The sequence below is a fragment of the Notamacropus eugenii genome, chromosome 1 (genome assembly GCF_028372415.1).
Source record: "Notamacropus eugenii isolate mMacEug1 chromosome 1, mMacEug1.pri_v2, whole genome shotgun sequence".
Taxonomy (NCBI): Eukaryota; Metazoa; Chordata; class Mammalia; order Diprotodontia; family Macropodidae; genus Notamacropus; species Notamacropus eugenii.
Window position 1 is genome coordinate 463,067,344 of NC_092872.1, and position 18,559 is coordinate 463,085,902.

General features: G+C 37.7%; 1 protein-coding gene across 1 annotated transcript in view; it reads left to right on the forward strand.

Moving 5' to 3' along the window:
• The window catches only part of LONP2 (lon peptidase 2, peroxisomal), a 132,897-nt gene that overhangs the window by 112,857 nt on the left and 1,481 nt on the right, over positions 1-18,559 (forward strand). Inside the window, exons 12-14 of the mRNA XM_072632147.1 lie at positions 7,080-7,222; positions 13,793-14,000; positions 14,608-14,798. Coding sequence (XP_072488248.1) covers positions 7,080-7,222; positions 13,793-14,000; positions 14,608-14,798 — 542 coding nt within the window. The remainder of the gene's footprint in view (positions 1-7,079; positions 7,223-13,792; positions 14,001-14,607; positions 14,799-18,559) is intronic.

Below are 18,559 nucleotides of genomic sequence, written 5' to 3' on the forward strand. Positions count from 1 at the left end.
ATTATCTACAAAAAAGTGAAAGTTTTGTTTTCTCTTTGCATATGTTTTTTTCCTCCAATTCATTTTTCTTGTCTTTTTGCTTTAGCTTAGCATTTTGAGTACAATATTGAATAGAAACAATGGACGTCTGTTTCACCCCTAATCTTACTGGAAAGGCTTCTAGTTTATCCTCATTACAGATAATGCTTTGTGGTTGGCTGTAGATATTTATGTATTAATTATTATTTTAAGAAATGTGCTTTCTTATAATTCTTGTGCTTTCTTATAATTTTAAAAAGAATAGGTATTACATTTTGTCAAAAGCTTTTTGTGCATCTTGAAATATTCCTATGGTTTTTGTTCTTTATGTTATTAATATTATCAGTTGTGCTTCCCAGAACCTCTTCTGAATTCCTAATAGAAGTCCAGCCTGTTTCTGATTTTTGTGACATACTGTTGTAATCACCTCACTAGTGTTTTACTTAAAATTTTTTCATTCATTAGGAAAATTGGTATATAGTTTTCTTTCACTATTTTGGTTCTCCCTGATTTGTCATCACAACCATATTTGTGTAATAGAAGGAATTTATTTGGTAGGACTTTATAAAATCCTTTATAAGAAGGATCTTTACTTTTTTTTCAAACAGTTTATATAGTATTTGGATTGTTTGTTAAATATTTGGTAGAATTCACTGTAAATCCATTTGGTCCCGAAGTGGACTGGAGAGCGAATAGAATGGTAACTGGAGTTTGTATTTCATCCTAATACTTTTTTAGAAAGGTACTTTGAAAAGTGATCTAATGCTATAATTCAAGGCTTTTCATTTCTTCATATTAAGGCACCATACACACATTATTTACCTCTCCCAGCAATCCCCCTGAGGTCATTGTTAATTATCTGGTACACAGATGAGGAAACCCAGATGCATAGAGGGTTAAATGATTTTACTCAAGGCCAAAGAGTGATTAAGTTGTAGGTAAAGCTAAAATTCAAAACTCTTATTTACTGACTTGTTTCATGCTATATGACCTGAAAACTCAACATTCTACCCCTGTCCAAAAGCAACAACACTTTTTAAGCATGATTGTGGAATTGATTTTGTTTTACACAACATATCTTAAACCTTGCTCTGAGCTGTTTAAAAGCACTTTGCTGAGGTAGCCACTGGTGCCTTTTTCTGTGGGAAAGCTTTATGAGGACTCCCCATTTTGACACACTGTTCACTCCTCTGGGGATGGGGGAAGGGTAACAGCTAGTCTAGTCACATCAATAGCCTTCTGTTCTCTAGAATTATGCAGTGCTCCCATGCATATTTTCTTCAGACCAAACACAGCATTTTCCTCTCTGTTTTTAACTCTGTAATTAACCCAGCTGTCTCTACTGTGCTTCTTTTTAGCCCACAAGAACTTAGTTGGTGATACAATACTGCTCCAATAGGAAGGATGGGTCTAGAGAAGGTCCAAGATTTGGGTTGTATTTATTCTTTTCCGTGGCAATGCTGGACAGTAGCAACAAAGTCAAAGTTCCCTGGACTGTCTGACTGACTGTTCATGTTATGATACAAACTGACATGGTAGAGCACTATACAACACAGTTGTACACATAGTTGAAACACTGACAGAACTGAATAGATGTGGTAGAATGGTCCTTCCACATCCCTCTTCCTTCCTATCAGCCATGATTGCAGAATGGCTTCTGCCTTAGGGTTGACTGCTTTGTGCCTAAGACTTTAAGGTGACCACAAACGTAGTCTTCTCCAATGGCAGGTATTCCTTTTTCCCCTTGAATGGTAGCATTCTTTATAAGACAAGATTTTCTTTAAGGACTCAGAATGCACATTCCCATTAAGATCTCGTACTTCCCAGTTCTCAATCCTGGTTGCGTGTTGTGCCTTCTGTCTGGCTTGTGGTCTCTCTCCAGAGGTCCTGGCACTATATCACAGATTGAGTCTCTTGCTTGTGTTTAATGGCATCCCGTTTTGAAGTGCAGATTAGTTGGGACTTTATTGAATTTTTCATAACACAGCTGCTGCTTCTGTAGCCTAAGGCAAATTGCCAGCTCTTTTATTATGAGTGCTAGTTGCCTTGGCTATATGAGTAGCTTCTCTCCACGTCCCCCCATCCCCAAACCTGTTTCCCTTGGCCCAAATGAATTATCAGGCGTTGTACCAAACTGAGCATTACACATAGCAAAGGATTGGATGTCCTGAAACTGTTGTTACATAATTGTGGACTGGCTTTCACCCATTCTGCATTACTTCGTCCTGTGACAGCATAATACACACTAGCAACAGTAATTAGGTCTCAGAGAAGCAAATCACAGACCCTAGAAGACAGAGAACACTTGCAGCCCTTTAAGTACATTATATGAATCCTCAATATCCTGTTTCACTTGCAGTTTCATGGTGCAATAATTTTATACAGGTGGTAGTTTTCTCTCTATGCAATTAATTTTAATTTATTCTCCCTACGAACACTTGCATGATTTCCCTCTACCTTAGCATGTAACCCAGAATTCTACCTGGTGCACAAAGATCAAATAAAGAGTTTATAGCCAGTCCTAGGTAACTAACCATGGTGGAAGCCACAGCACTTAATAGGCAGAAATATTCTCCCGTGGCTTTGAACACCCAGTACCAGAGACAGTTCCTGCACAGCCACTTTTAGATTGTAAACACTCACTTGGCACTCACTAGCTGTGTGAAGATGAGCAAGTGATTTAACCTCTAAGCTTCAGTTTCCTCAGCTGTGAAATGGGGATGTTATCTGTATAACCCACCTTGAAGAGTTGCTGTGAATTTTAAGTGAGATAATGTGTCCTAAGTAGTTTGCAAACTTTTAAGCTTTATATAGGTGTTAGCTACTGTTATTGATAACTTGAACATGCTGTGTGCCCCTCCCATGTGAATGTTTTCCAAGAACATAACACATTTTACCCCTAAATTGTGTTGTCATAGTATCAGAGTTCTTTCATGCTCACAGACCATTTTATCCTTACAGCAGCACTGTGACGGTACTGGTATCTTCATTTTCCAGGTCAGGACACCTAGACTCATCTTTTCAAAGGTCACACAGATACTAGATGGAATAGACAGGACTTGGACTTTGGAAAACAGCAGCATAAGATGAAGAGTCTGTCCTGCAGCCCCTACTTTTAATGAGTATAGTCTAGCTAGCTGGACACCTAAGCATAACAATTAGAAGACAATAAAACAAATAATTAGGTGCCAGGTTCTACATGGCATACACAAAGCGCTGGGGGGAGAGGGGGGAGGGCAAGAAGGCTCCATGTCTGGCACATAATAAATACTTAATAAATGATTACTGATTGAAATGCTTGTTGAAGAAGGGAAACAAATAGTGTGGTTTAAGTTCCATGAGGGATAGAGGGGGTAGGATTTTAACTAGGCCTGGAGGAATGCTTGAGTTTAAAGATAGGGGAGATAGTATAAGTATAAGCTGTGCCATCTCTTTAGAAAATACCCACTAAGTAGGAGCACACAGCATGTCTAGATTATTTATAATAGTAACTAACATTTAAATAGAGATTCAAACTTTGCAGGATACTTAGAAATCAAGAAGGAAATAAATATAAAACATTTTAAAAACCTTAAAATATTATATATGTCAGCCATTACTCAGGGTGGATGGAGGAGACTTAGTCAAGCAAAGGCTTTAAACTTTAATAGGACATACGTTAAATTATATATTTTCCATCACTATTCTGTCTTAGCGTTGACAGGAGAAAAAAGAACATAGAGCAGGCAAGAAACCAGGGAAGGCCCCACCACCAACAACAACTTAAAAGATACAGGATAATAATTCATACCTTAGTAACATCTCAGGGTGTCTCCAAAAATCTAAAATTTCAATTCCACATAAATTTAGGTGAATAGATAATATATCTCTTTAAGAATGAAGTGGTTCATCTTCCTTCCTCATCCACTTCCATCCCATCCTCGCTCTTACTTCCCTGCTGGCTTCAGGACCTGTCAGGCAGCTCCTCAGCCCATTTGAGCTCATCCCAAGGCCTCCAGAAGCCCTTCCAGGTCTGATGTGGGGGGCTGGAGGCCTGTGCAACCAACTGAGAATCACCATGGTGGCAAGAATCTTGCTGTACAGGCCCTCTCCACCTCTGCAACTGTCCTAGTTTCCTAGATCCTTGGCAGACATCAAAAGAACTCCCAAGCTCAGACCCCTTCAGGGCCCTCCTCCCCCTTGTTACCCCTCATAATGATTCAGAACAATTAGTAAACACAGGCCAAGACCATGCTGGAACTACAAAAACGAGATGCCTTCAGGACTTCCGGTGCTGGGGTAGAGGGCTTCTTGAGTTGAATTGAACAGGGCTCTACTGGCTATGGACATCTTGAGTAAACTTGGGGAGAATTCTAGTGGAGGCAAGATTGACCCCATTCTCTCTCTTTTTCCCTCCCACTGTCCATCGATGCCAGAACGACAGAGCTCCCTCCCAGCCTGCCCCCCTGAGTAGTCTGGGTTGGATGCCATGGCCTCCTTGTCACTACTAGAACCAGCTTTCAAAACTACATCGGTTTGAAAATCTTCACTTCCTTCACCCCAGAGAAAGTTGGCCCCTGACATCTAGGAAGGACTGTGGAAGAAGTCTTTTAAGTGCCAAGTGGACTTACTTTAGAAGGCACAGCCCTACAACTTGCTTTGGGCAGCTTTGACTTGGGCAGACTCAAGGAAGGTAGTAGAAATAGTAAAGCAGAAAACTTGGTGTGAAAATCCCAGAAAAGTACATCTCTCTTTCAGGCAAAAAGTCCCCTTCACAGTCCTCGTCTTCTGAAAGATTCCTGACTCATGCATGTCCCCAACATCCAGTTTCTTTATTTCAAGGCCCATCCTTGATGGCACTACTAGAAGCTTCTTTGACTGGATGTGTTTGAAAAATTCCTTATTTCTCCTTCTTCCTGCCACTAAGGAAGATGGTCCCTGGCATCCAAAAATGCTGTAGCAAAAGGGGAATCTTTGCAGCAGCTAGCTGGACTAAATGGCCACCAAATTTCCCTTCTGACTGATTTTGTGATTATATAGCAATTGAGTATAAAATAATCATTTCTAAAAGATGATAGGACCAACATTGTTTTGGAAATCACATAATATTCTCCATCAGGCATTGCTTACTGTTATTCTGTGTACACACTTTGAGAGTGCATCTAAATTTGTAATACTAAAAAAAGTCTGCTAATGAAACATGTTTACTGGGGGGAATGACATTAAGCCAGCAGGCTTTAAATGTACATTGTTTTCAAAGTTCTGTGCTAGGTACTAAAAAAGGTGAGGATAGTCTTTGTTCTCAAGGAAAAATAGGAAGAATAAAAAGGGGACTTTGTGGGGGAAGACAAGATGAAGTAATAAAATCAAAAAGCAATAGAGTGCACAATTCCAAAAGGGTCAGTAAATTCACAGCCTCATAGGACAAAATTGAATAGAAGAATGGCTTAGAAAACTTCAAGAAATACAGTGAATGCTAGTGGACATTTTCTGCCTTTCCCCCCTCTTTCTATCCCTTTTCCCCCCTTCACACCTGATTCTTCTTGCTAGATTTCTTGGTCACAAATATATACATACATACATACATACATATATATATATATATATACATATATATATATATATATATGTATGTATATCCCTCTCTTTCCACTCTCCTTCTTTCTTCTTCTCTCTTCTTTCCTTCCTTCATTCCTTTCATGGTTGTGATGCAATGGATGGAGCAGAGGGCCTAGAATCAAGAAGACTTGAGTTCAGATCTAACCTCAGACACTCATTAAATGTGTAGAATGGGGATAATTATGGCAGCTGCCTCACAGTGCTGTTGTGCAGGTCAGATGAGAATACCTGTAAACCACTTAGCAAGTACCTGGCACGTAACAGGCATTTAATAAATGCTGGTTCCCTTTCCCCCCCTTTTCTGTTTCAGATAGGACTAATCAGAAAAGCAACATTATATGTAGCAGAAAGAGTTCTAGGTTTGTAAAATTTGAAAGAAACCTGGGTTCGAATTTTCGTTCTTTCAGGCATGTCTCTTCATAATTGGAGTGGTTTGCCATTTCCTTCTCTAGCTCATTTTACAGATGATGAAACTAAGGCAAACAGGGTTAAGTGACTTCCCCAAGGTCACACAACTAGTGTTTGAGGCCAGATTTGAACTCAGGAAGATAAGTCTTCCTGATGCCTGGCCTAGCATTCAAACTACCTAACTACCCTACCCCTGGGTTTGAATCCTGCTTCTAATATTTAATGTGACCATGAGCAAGTTGCTTAATTTCTGATCCTTGGTCTCATCGGTGAATACTCAAAAGTTTGAGGTGAAAATCAAGTAAGTTAATCCATTATAAAATTCCGTAAACCTTAAAACAATAGATGGATCTTTTTGTCATCATCCATAGTCCATTATCCCTGTTAGGGTAGGTTAGACTCAAATGACAGGGAGGAAATGTCCCATTAGTCTAAGGGATTCCACTAGGCTTCTTCCTTGGCTTTCAGAAAGGTAAATCATGTCATCACATTTGACCTGTGTACTCTTGAGAGAGGCACAGCACATGATGGTAACTGCCCTTTCCAAATTCAGATTGCTGCCAACAAAGTTAAGACTTCATCAAACCCTGCCCAGGGATCAAATGGCCTTAGGATGTGGATCTTACTAAACCATTAAAACAGTATATTTTGGTCTTTGAATGTTTGGCCTTTAAATTCATAACCTTATATCTCCCTCCCAGGACTCTTGAAAGTTGGTTCACATATACACAATCACACATGGAGTTTTAATTTTTAACACTGACAATGGATTTCTGTGCCTCATTACATCAGTAAGATGAAATGTTTATAATTTTAGAATAATGAATATGCTTCTGATTCTTTTCAGATAGGTTATTAGATGAGGCAGAATGCAGAATATTTATGTAATAACATTTATTTACTATTTTTAAGGATCACAAAGACTTTCTTTTCAGCATCTCTTAGTCTAGAAGGAAACTTCTGATCTTCTGGTTCCCTGTCTGGCATTCCTTCAACTATACCACAAATGTTCCATTTTTGATTTCTCTTATGATTGTTCAATTTACTCTTATCAGGGTGCAGAGAACACCTCCTAGAAGATGCAAAACCTGAATCCATCAGTGACACACCTGACCTGGCCCTGCCACCTGAAATGCCTATTTTAATTGATTTCCATGCACTGAAAGATATCCTAGGACCACCGATGTATGAAATGGAGGTGACTGTTCTTGTTTCTCTATGCTAAGATTGTTCAATGCCAGCCATTGCTTATTGTTTTGAAATTTGGGTGTGGAGTTGAGGTGGTAGTAGTCATTTCTATTTTGTTGGTTTTCTAGTTAAGATCTGCTCTCCATGTGGCACAGAAGTGGTGCCAAGGTATTCCTCTACTATAATCTAGTCTGCACTGCCTTTTTTTCCCTACCATCTAATCCCACTTTGAGAGAAAAGCTACAGACTTTCTCTAGTGTAACAGGTCTCCTTTTTTGTACCTTTTTGTTCTTGGTGTGTATTTGCTTTAAATGTAGGATTTATTAGGTTTGGGGGGAAACTTGGTACAAGATAACTGCTTGAAAATGAGCAGCAGGGATTACTTCCCATTGAGTTCTCAAATCCATCTATCAGGATACTGTTCTTCTATTGTTGTTGTTTCCTTTTTGCTCAAACGAGTGTGTGTCTCCACCCATTTCCTTTCCTTCCTACATCACAGACTTCATAACCCCTGAGCCCCATAACAGAACTGGAAAGGAGATGGGAACTTGAGGAAGTTGCTTGGAATAGATATTTGTCTATGACTGAGGTAGTCTTTCTTAATACATTTTATTGTTTTTTTTTAATTTAGCTAAGCCACTAAGAAAACTTTTTGGGGAAAAGTGTTAATATTAATATGGTAGGGGTTTTTCTTTTGGCACATCTTTATTCAGAATCACCTCATTCATGACATGAAGGTATATTTCAATGCAGAAAATAAAAGTCTTTATTGGACATTTGGAATGACTACCAGTGGAAATTGCTTGTCCAGAGTCACACTTGGAGTGGGGTAGCCTTATCTCCACCTTATTCCTTTTATAGAAATGGGTTTGTATTTGTATAGAGTTCATAAATGAAGATTATTGTCCTGGACAGTAGGTGTGATGGAGAGCAGAATCTGTCAAAATCATTTGGGGTTGCTTGTAGGATTCATAGTACCTTTAAATTAGGGTTTCTTCAAGATTTTTTAAGGCCTTAAGATAACATAATCAACTTGAACATGTAAGCAAAGATTAAACCTTGGGGTTCTGGGCACTGAGCTTCTAGATTAAAAAGCCCTAAAAATGGTTTGGTGAGGAAAATGATAAACTGTGACTGTGCAGTGTCAGTGGGACTACTTTAATCCATTTAATCAATTTAATTCTAGCAGAAGTACATTCCAGTAGTTCACTGAGAATAATTAGATTAGGGCAATGCGAGAATAGTCCAGGTTACTAATGTGGAAGAGTGAAAAGACTAGTGGATTTGGAGTCAGAGGCCCTGAGTCTGAATCCCAGGCTTTGCCACTGTGGCCTTACGCCATCAGTCACTTCACTCGTTTAGATGAAGGAATCGGACTAGATGACCTAGGAAATCATTTCCAGCTCTAATCCATGATTATCGGATGGACATATATTTTAAACTTTCTCCAAACTTTTTTACTGGTATTATTTTTGGAGGCTGTCTGGAACTCTTGGAGCTGTGACAAATTTTATAAGCACAGTTTAACAGTTCTAAATATTTAACGCTTAATGAAAGAATTCCATTTTACTTTACTTATGGCATTTTTGTTCCACGTACAAATGAGCCCTATTATGCTCACATGAATCTGGAGGGTAGTTTGAAAATATAGCACAAAACCTTGTTACCTGTCCTTTCCAAATTTTCTCTTTAAGCTCTACAGCTCAGGTCTCAGAGGACAAGAAGCTTTGATCTTCCCCAAGCTTACAGAGGTCATGTTCTCCAGGTTTCTCCAAACTGTCTAGATAGATAGTCTGATCATTAATAGTGGGCACTACTCTATGTTTCTCAAGATTCCCCATCTCTATAAAAAGGATAATACTTCTTATACTCTCTACTGTGCCTCACAGAGGTGTTGTGAGAAAAGTACTAGAAAAAGCTAAGCTCCGGTTAGAAGTCCTGCTTCCCTGACTTCCCAGTCATTAGATTTAGGGAGAAAATGCCAAGTAGCTCAAATACCATTTTTAGTGATTGCTAAAAAATTTTATCAAATATATACTAAACTCCCACTATACATCCAAGGTATAGCAGGGCTGTAGCATGGAGGATAGAGTACTGGATGTGGGGTCAAGAAGACCTGAGTACATATCCCGCCTCTAGCATTTATTAAGGCAAATCACTTGCTGTCCCAGCCTGATTTCTTCATCTATAAATTGGGAATAATGACCATAGTACTTCACTCAATCATGATGAAGCTTAAATGAGAAAAGATGAAGATAAAACACTTTGAAGATCTTAAAGAACTCTATAAATGTCAGTTATTGTTTCTTCTCTATGCCAATGAAATCACAGATCTTTCTTGAATTCATGTATATATTCAAGGCACTGTCAATAGCTACCAGGAATATAAAAGTTATTTGCCTTCTCTTTTAGAGAAAGAAATTTATAACAGTTAGCTGCACGGATCTGTCTTATTTAGCTAAAAGGACTTGCCTTATTGTCAGGTTGAATTTCCCAAATGGTCTAGGTCAAATGAGTTCTTGACACATGTGTGCCTGTGATACAAGTTTAGGGAGGGTGCCATAGAGGTTACTTTCAACACAGACAACTCCAAATAAGAACAGTTAGCTCTGACTCTGGAGAAGTCTTACTTTAGTTGGCAGTTCTAAGAGAGGTCTAGGACAACAAATAAATATTCCTAGTGTTTCCCACACAAATTTCTTCAGTTTTCTGTCTAACGAATCATTGTAGCCAGAAGCATCTTTTGTGCTATCTGGTTTTCTGGCCACAGGATTTCAGGTGCCTCTAACATCAGTATTTTATTTTTGCTTGCATTCAAATTTTAGAAATCATTCAACCCTTAAATTGTACCCCTTTCCTGCACACACAAACACACACACTTGAAATGCTGGTATTATGTCTATTAGAAGTATAAAATGCGTCTTATTTGTAAACAAAAAATATTATAATTTTACTTCAGAATGAAAATTTCATACTACTATTTTCTTTGCCTTATGTCAGTTGACACAGCTTAGTGCTGGAAGGTCATCTTAAATTCCAACCTGATTTAGTTAGAGATCAAGCATTAGGTCTTCATTACAACTTTATCTATTTTAAGGAAAGTCTGAAGTAATTTCCCCTGTCTGTAGTCTTAATATACCTAAGTCATTATGTGGGAGATTCAGTAGAGTCCATTTTTTTGTGGCTAACCCATTGCAACCTTTTTATGGCTTACAATCTGCTGTAATTTTGGTATTAACCTATTTCCAACAGTAGATTAACCTAAAGAGAATTTCCCATTTGTCAAGAATTGCATGGGAAGTAATTTTATAGATGACATTTCTATTTTAGAGAAGGAATGTTGGTTTGGTAATTTTAGGGGAGAAGTATCTTTGTAAAGATAAAGTCTAAAATGAAGAAACCTGTCCTATGATTCTCCATGCTCACTGTATATTATATGGCAAAAGAGAGGAAAAACAAAGGCTATTTTTAAGGATAATCACTTAGTTTGATTTAGTCTTTTCTTAGAAGAGTCAAAGCATCAACCCAGTCCAGCCAGTGACATTTTGAAAACTTAAGAGTGAATAAGATATCTATCTCACTATCTTCACTCTCAGTGAAACCAAAAGGAAACTATTAAAGAAGGAAGCATAAACCATATGAAGTGTCCCCAAGAATCACAGCATCAGAAATTAAGAAGGGCATAATGATGCAATAGAGAAGGAACTCTTCTTATTCATTAGGTGTTTATTCTAGCCCTGCCTGGCTCTGATGCCTGCCAGTATTTATGTGATTAATGGAACTGATATAAGGAACACTGGCTCAGAAAATGTGCTACTACTTGTCTAACTTGGTGCAATTTATTTAACTTCTTTAGGACCCAGTTTCTTCATCTGTAAAAGCAGGGGATTGATCAAGATCACTTTTTAAGTTCCTTCGTGCTCTAGATCCTACTATCTTATCTAATAGTCCTTTAACCTTTGTGAAGTCCTTTGATTTCTGCTTTAGTCTCACTTGTAAAACTGGGATACCTCAGAGGGTTATTCTGAGAAGAGTGCTTTGTAAGTCTTACAGCATTATGTATGCTTTTTTACTATATAAAAATGAAATTAAAAAAACCCCACAAACCTCTCATCTTACAAAGATCAAACACAGTCACTCATCCAAGATAACACTGATGGTATGCAATTGGTCTGAATGCATCTTTCATAGTTATGACCTGTTAAGACTGTGCATGTTGTACACAACTGTTGAGACTTAATTAATGATCTAATCCAACAAGCATTTTATAAGTGACAATAATGTGATAATAGGTTGGCCCAGCACCCATCACTGGAACACAGAATGGAGCCTGTTGCTTTCGTATACTAGTGAAAAAGATGTGGAAAAGAAAACCTGACCATTTATGAAGCCATGTATATCAATTATTTCAATATTCTGTGATTTTGTGAATGGTTTCTTTAGTGGACACTTTGGCTGCAGCAGAAATATCCAACTGTCCCAAAACATGTGTAACTGTGATTTAAATATTGTTATGTACAGACAAGCCACAAAACTTATGTTCTCAGCAGTTTAGAATTGTGTCATGAGTCTTATTAAAAAAAAAAAACCACTAACCCACTACATTATCTATATTATGAAACATGGCAAAAATCCTTCCTTCTTATTGTACGTCTGAAAATGATCAATAAGAAATGTCAGGCTAGCCTTAGAGGAGGGCAGAAAAGATTTGTTAATTTAAGCTAAATGAAAGGCCAGTCTGAATTTGAGAAATAAACATCAGTTCAGATAAGTACTTACTAAATCCCTGTACTGTGTCAGACACTGTTAGGTGCCTAAGATAAAGGCAAAAAAAAAAAAAGTTCTTAGAATTTTAAAAGAAATGCAGCTGTCTCTTTTAGTGTATGTGTTTATGCATATATTACATATGCCTGTATTGTATATAAGTATATACATTTATACATAAAGACAGTACATGTAATAACTCAACCTAAAGGATCTATGAGAATGGTGTGAAACTGACAGATATTTTTACATGTGAAGAGTTTCTTAAACTCATCACACTGAGGCCTCTCTGAGGCTCTAAGGGGCAGAGCTGGTGGCTGATCTGCACTAGTTTGTAGGAGAAGTTTGCTCCCCTAGAGTTCCTTATCCAGTGAAATCCCATGTATTGTTAGATACAAATGTTCCTGTGTAAAATGATTTAACAGTAGTAGAGAACTGCCAGTGAGAGAAAAAAGCAAGACTTGTTACATCTTCAATGATAGAAGCAGATATCCAAGTAATTGCTATATTGTTAGGTTCTTCTAAAAGATCACATGGTCTTGAGTATACAAATCAAAGTGCCTCCTGTATATAAAGGTGCTTCTCTTCAATTACTTAATATCTTGATCATCGCTGTCATGTACAGTTCTGACAGGTGGCTTCAGTGTCTTAATTCTATGTTCTGATTTTTTTCTTCCATAATTCCTACTTAGTTTACTATTAGAAAAAGATAAGACTTTCATTATATATTACGAGAGCAGTCATATGTATTATTTCTTCATTTGGGGTTCTTTTCCTTGTCTCTCCTACATCTTTTGGCCTGTAATGTTGAACATTCTGTACAATAGGGCCACTTGCAACTAGTCAGATACTTTGAGCTGACCACCCTCAATTTTCAGATACAGATATGTCCTAGGCTGACTTGGAAGCTTTGTTAGTTTTTATAACCTAGCTCTATCTATTTTACTTTGCCTTAAAAGAGGAAGATTCACCACTTGACATCCAGAGTTTTCAAGTTTGAAAAGGTGGCAAATCATATCATAGAAGCCCCATTTCAGATGAAGAAATCTGTGATACTATTAACTAGCTTTTCTCTGCTACTGCTTCTGAAAAATGTGAAAGTTGAGCTTCAGAGAGCATCTATTACAGTTCCTCATAGGCCTCAAAGTAAATCAGACAGAAAGCAGGAAATTCCAGATTATACAGTACAGAGAAGGACTTACTATGCCCAAGCTCCCCTTCTTTCACACTATATTAAGCGTAGGGCCAACAATATCTAAGATGAACATTTCTTAAATACTTTTATTATAGAATAGAGTTTATTCCTTTTCATGAAATCAGTGTACATGAAATAAATCAGGCTTTGGAGTTACAGTAGGGAAATACAAGATATTACAGTAGGGAAATACAAGAAATTACAAGATAATACTGACACTTGAGTAGTCAAAACTGACACTCGAGTAGTTAAAACAATAGGATTGTTCCTTGATAACCAAGCAGGTGTTAATACCTCTGGGCCCACACAGTCCTTAAAACCAGAATTATTCCTACTTGGTTTCTTAAAGCTTAAGGTAATATGTGCCTTTGACAAATGACAACAAGGGTGTTAAGTTACCATTGGTAGAAAGTCAAAAGGTTAAGTAATAGGTGTGAGGGGTGCCAACAGCCTTTTAGATGTTAATAGTTAAATTCTTTAGGGGAGAAAAAAAGCACCAAGCTTTACCTGAAAAAGACTTGTTGTCATACAGTGTATTTGTTAGTCAGAAGCCTAAAAGTAAGTTGGTGCTTACTTACAGTCCTTTAGAAATGGCATATATATGTTGTTGGGTTTTTTAAGGTATCTGAGCGTTTAAGTCAGCCAGGAGTGGCAATAGGCTTAGTCTGGAGTCCATTAGGTGGAGAGATCATGTTTGTGGAAGCAAGTCGAATGGATGGTGAAGGCCAATTAACGTTGACTGGACAGCTGGGAGATGTCATGAAGGAGTCTGCACACCTTGCTATCAGTTGGCTGCGCAGCAATGCAAAGAAATATCATCTGACTAATGGTATGTGATCCTTAAACAGCAGTGGTATATAATTCAGTGTTGGATCTATAATATTACCTATCCAGATGAAATGTTTTCTTGGATTGTCTTTCCGCAGAATTCCTTCGCCAAGGTTAAAATAAGTTTGAATTATTGTATTATGATAACATTAAATAGGTCCCTTATAACTGAGCTTTGAGTCTCTACTAGTAGTGATAGATTTCTTAAGTCAGTTATACTACTTCTGTAATGATACAATGATTAGCAAGGAATAATTTTAAAAAATACAAACATCTATTGATGTTGATCAACCTATTTTTAATATAGAAACATGATTACTAAAAAGGATACAAAGTTTAAGTTCTCATCCCCCTCCCCTGTCTTTAGATTTTTGTGTGTGTGTGAATTATGGCATAGCTGGAAAATTCCAAAGACAATGTTATTTGTAAAAATAAATATCAACTTTGTTAGGCTCATTGTAGGTTTCAAAGGGCTTTTTGGACCCAACATAGCATATACTAAAATGATCTTAAAAGACTAATGGGAAGGGAAAACCCTAAGTACAAAGACCAGGAAAAATACAGGTTTTGATTTTCTACTTAAATTTTTTTTTCTTCTTTAATAATAGCTTCTGGAAGTTTTGATCTGCTTGACAACACAGACATCCATCTGCACTTCCCAGCTGGAGCTGTCACAAAAGATGGACCATCTGCTGGAGTTACTATAGTAACCTGCCTTGCCTCACTTTTTAGTGGGCGGCTGGTGCGTTCAGATGTAGCCATGACTGGAGAAATTACACTGAGAGGTCTTGTTCTTCCAGTAAGTAGCAAAAGGGAACCCATTTGCAGCAATTCAAATTAAGAGTTTTCTCAATTTCCCTGTGGAACCCCCTAGCTTGTAGTGGGTTTGTCATCTTTACCCTCACTACCATACCATAAGAATTTTTTTTACATAATTTATTCAACAAACACTTATTATGTGTGAATCACTGGGAGTATTTGGGATGGGGGGGAACGGTCTCCTCCTTCAAGAAACTTATTTTCTGCAAGGGAGAAACATTTACACAAAATAGAGACTACAGAATACAAAAGTCATAAAGGAAACTGAAAAACTATAATTTGAAGGGGCTAGGGCAAAAACAACTTAGGGGAAAAGGCTTCATGTAGGAGGCTGGTGGAAGGAGGGATGTTGCGTATGAGGAATAATAGGCTAATTTAACTAGAGTTGGGGGGAGGGGGGGGAATTATAAAATCAACCTGGAAAGATACGCTGGAGCTAGATTATGAAGAAGAGCTTTAAAAGAGTATTTTGTATTTTATTGAAGAGGCTTGTGGGAACCACTGGAGTTTCGTAAGTGGGAGAGTTAGGTCTATATAATTTTTGTAAGATGGAAAAGGGAAGACCAGTTGGAAAGCTATTACAATAGTCCAGTAAGGCCATGAAAGTGGTTGAGTAGAAGAGAGGAATGATGTGAGAGATGTAGAGATAGAAGCAACCAAACCTGGCAGCACAGCTGAGTAGAGAACCTGAGCAACTGAAGTGGCACCCTTCATAAGGAATGTGCTAAGAGCAGGGCAGAAGAAATAGTATCATTTGAGTTTCTGTTTAATAAGAGACTTACAGAAGACATCTTGTTTATGCAGTTGATAATACAGGACTCAGGAGACTGTAGATGAATACATAGATCTGGGAATCATTTGCATAGAACTTGCATTGAACTTACAGGTGTAGAGAGAGAAAGGAACAGGACCTAGAACAGCACCTTTGTTACTCATGCCTAAAAAATTTGACATGAAGATGAACTAGCAAAGAAGACTTAGAAGGAATGAACATACAGGAGGACAATCAAGGGAAAGCAGTCACAAAAACCTAGGGCAGAAAGACCATGTAGGAGCAAAGGGTTTGGTCATTGTTAAAAGGCCCAGCAGGGTCATGAAGGATGAGCAGTCAAAAAGATTTAGCATTTAAGAGATAATTAGTAACCTTAGAACAGATTCAGTTAAGTGAAATTTGAGGTGTAGGAGAAATGAGGTTAGACTTTTCTAAGCTTGGCAGTCAAAACAGAGGAGAAGATAATTTGAGGGGACAAGTAAAAGTATTTTTACTAGTTGGGCGAGAACTGGGCAGGTTTTTATAATGATAAAGGGGATGACAAAGAAGGGGAATAATTGAGGGAGAAAGCAAAGAGACAAGAGGGGATGAGGAGACTCAGATGTAGAAATGGGAGCTTATACCAGTGGCTTGTTTCTTATTTTCTTGTTCTTGTTAAAGACCTTTGCTGAGGAAAAGAGATAGGAAGTTTGAACAGACAGGGTTTAAATAGCAGGTGTCAGAAGAATAGTAAAGTAAGGGAGAATAAAAGCAGTGCCATAAAAGTGAAATTAGGTAACAGGTTTGTAGTCTGATGTCTTTGAACGCGGTTCCGAAGTATATAACTAGGAAAGGAAAAAAGTACTTAGTTTTAATGGGATTCGCAAAGGAAAGAACAGTGATATAGGGGGAGCTACAGCTTTCATAGTTAGTATAGTACATGGTTGAACTGGGTAACAAGGACAAGATTGTGGAGGAAGAAGACCTTGCCATTTAAGCTCTTTTGATTGGTTTTGTGGAAAAATGAACAAGAGGGATAGCTTGAGTGAGCAAGGAAGTAATTTTAAATCACAAGTGAGTGTAAAGAATATAGGGCAGCTAGGTTGCATAGTAGAGAGTGCACCAGCCCTGCCTGGAGTCAGGAAGACCAGAGTTTAAATCCAGCCTCAAACACTTATTAGCTGTGTGACCCTGGGCAAGTCACACCTGTTTGCCCTCAGTTCCTCATCTGAAAATGAACTGGAGAAAGAAATGACAAACCACTCTAGTATCTTTGCCAAGAAAACCCCATATAGAGTCAAAAAGTGTCAGACACAACTGAATTAATTTTTAATGGACTGTCGAAAGATATTGATTCAAATTTTTGTGTATGTTTACTACTTCATGTCCTTGGGCCACATCATTTGGCCTCCTTTGGCTTTGGTTTCCTAATACGTAAAATGGGGGCATTGGTCCCCAGATGGTCTCTGAGGTTCTATTATCCTTCTTTGTGTAGCTGAATTTTGGTAATGATAGAAGAAAGTTAAAGGGAGGGCAAACGTGAATAGAATCCTGGAAGGAGGGGTAAATCTGAGGGGACATGGAGATGAGAAAGCACAAGTATATGGAGATGGCAGGGAGGATTGTGTCTCCAGGATTAGGAGAGGAACATGTAGAAATGATGATAAAAGTTTTTCTCCAGACATACCAAACCATTTGGGTAAACTACTGTAGGTAGACTCTCCAAGGATAAATTATTTTTTATTATTTTTTAATTATTTCTTCCCACACAAAGGTATCTTAAAGTGTTCAGGAGAATGTGTTTTCTTACTTTTTACATAGCAGCATCTGGGGCCCTAATTTATTTAAATGTTGTTGCATCTTCATTCAAACAAACATATACCTGTGTTTTTAGCTTTTATAAACTTTTGATGCAATCCTCACTTTTCCAAATCTATTTAGAAAAGTCCTCCATTTGCCACGAATATACACACATCAAATACATTATTATACAGTAAGAAACTATGAATCACCATTAATATGAAATCCTGTGACTCTTTAGATTTTAATTATCTCTACTGTAAGATTTATATAAAATAGTAATAGCTCTTGCTAATACAGGGTATTTGAGTGGAGTTGGGGGATTCTGATCCTGTCTGGTTACTCTCTAGGTTACACTGTAGAACCAGAATGGCCAAGTTCAGATCCCAGCCTTTCATGTATTTTTTGTATGACTTGAGCAAGTTATTTTACTTTACTGGGCCTCCTCAGTTTATTCTTCTGTAAAACAAGGTTAAACTGAAAATGATTTAAGGTCATTTCCAGTCTTAAATCCCACAACCCTGGGACTTAAAATAAATTCACTAACATTCACAGAGTTTCAGAGTTGGCTATTTAGTCCAAACAGTAGAATCCCTTCTTTTTTTCCCAGAAAAGATGCTGTCTAGCTTACTAGATAGCTCATGTTGTAGGGGAGCTTCTTCTTTTACCCTGCACCTAAATTTGCCTAATGTAACTTCCCTGCATCGTTCTTAGTTCTGTCCCCAAGGGCTAAACAATATAAATACATATATGTTTTCTCCACAAATCCTTTCCTTCCTAGACTAAGTATCCCTAGTCCTATCAGTCTTTATACTGCATGAATTAGGGGCCACTGATGTTTGTGATGGTTTTTCAGTTGTTTTTAAAATTAACTTACACAAGTCATCATAACAGAATCTGATTTAAGTTTTTGGATATTCTACATTTTGACTAAACATTAATTTTCATATTATAATTCAGAATGCCAAGGTTGACCTTCACTCACATTCCATTTCATTATGTGTAAAGACATTGAATTATAAAATGTAAGATCCTACAGGACAGGAACTCTTTTTGTCTTTACGTCCCTAGTGCCTAACACATGCTTCCTTCCTTCCTTGCTACCCTCCCTCTGTCTATACTCTTACCTATGAGTGCTGTGCTTAAAGTAATATAAATTTTGGCAAGATATCTTGGGAGTTTACAGGCTA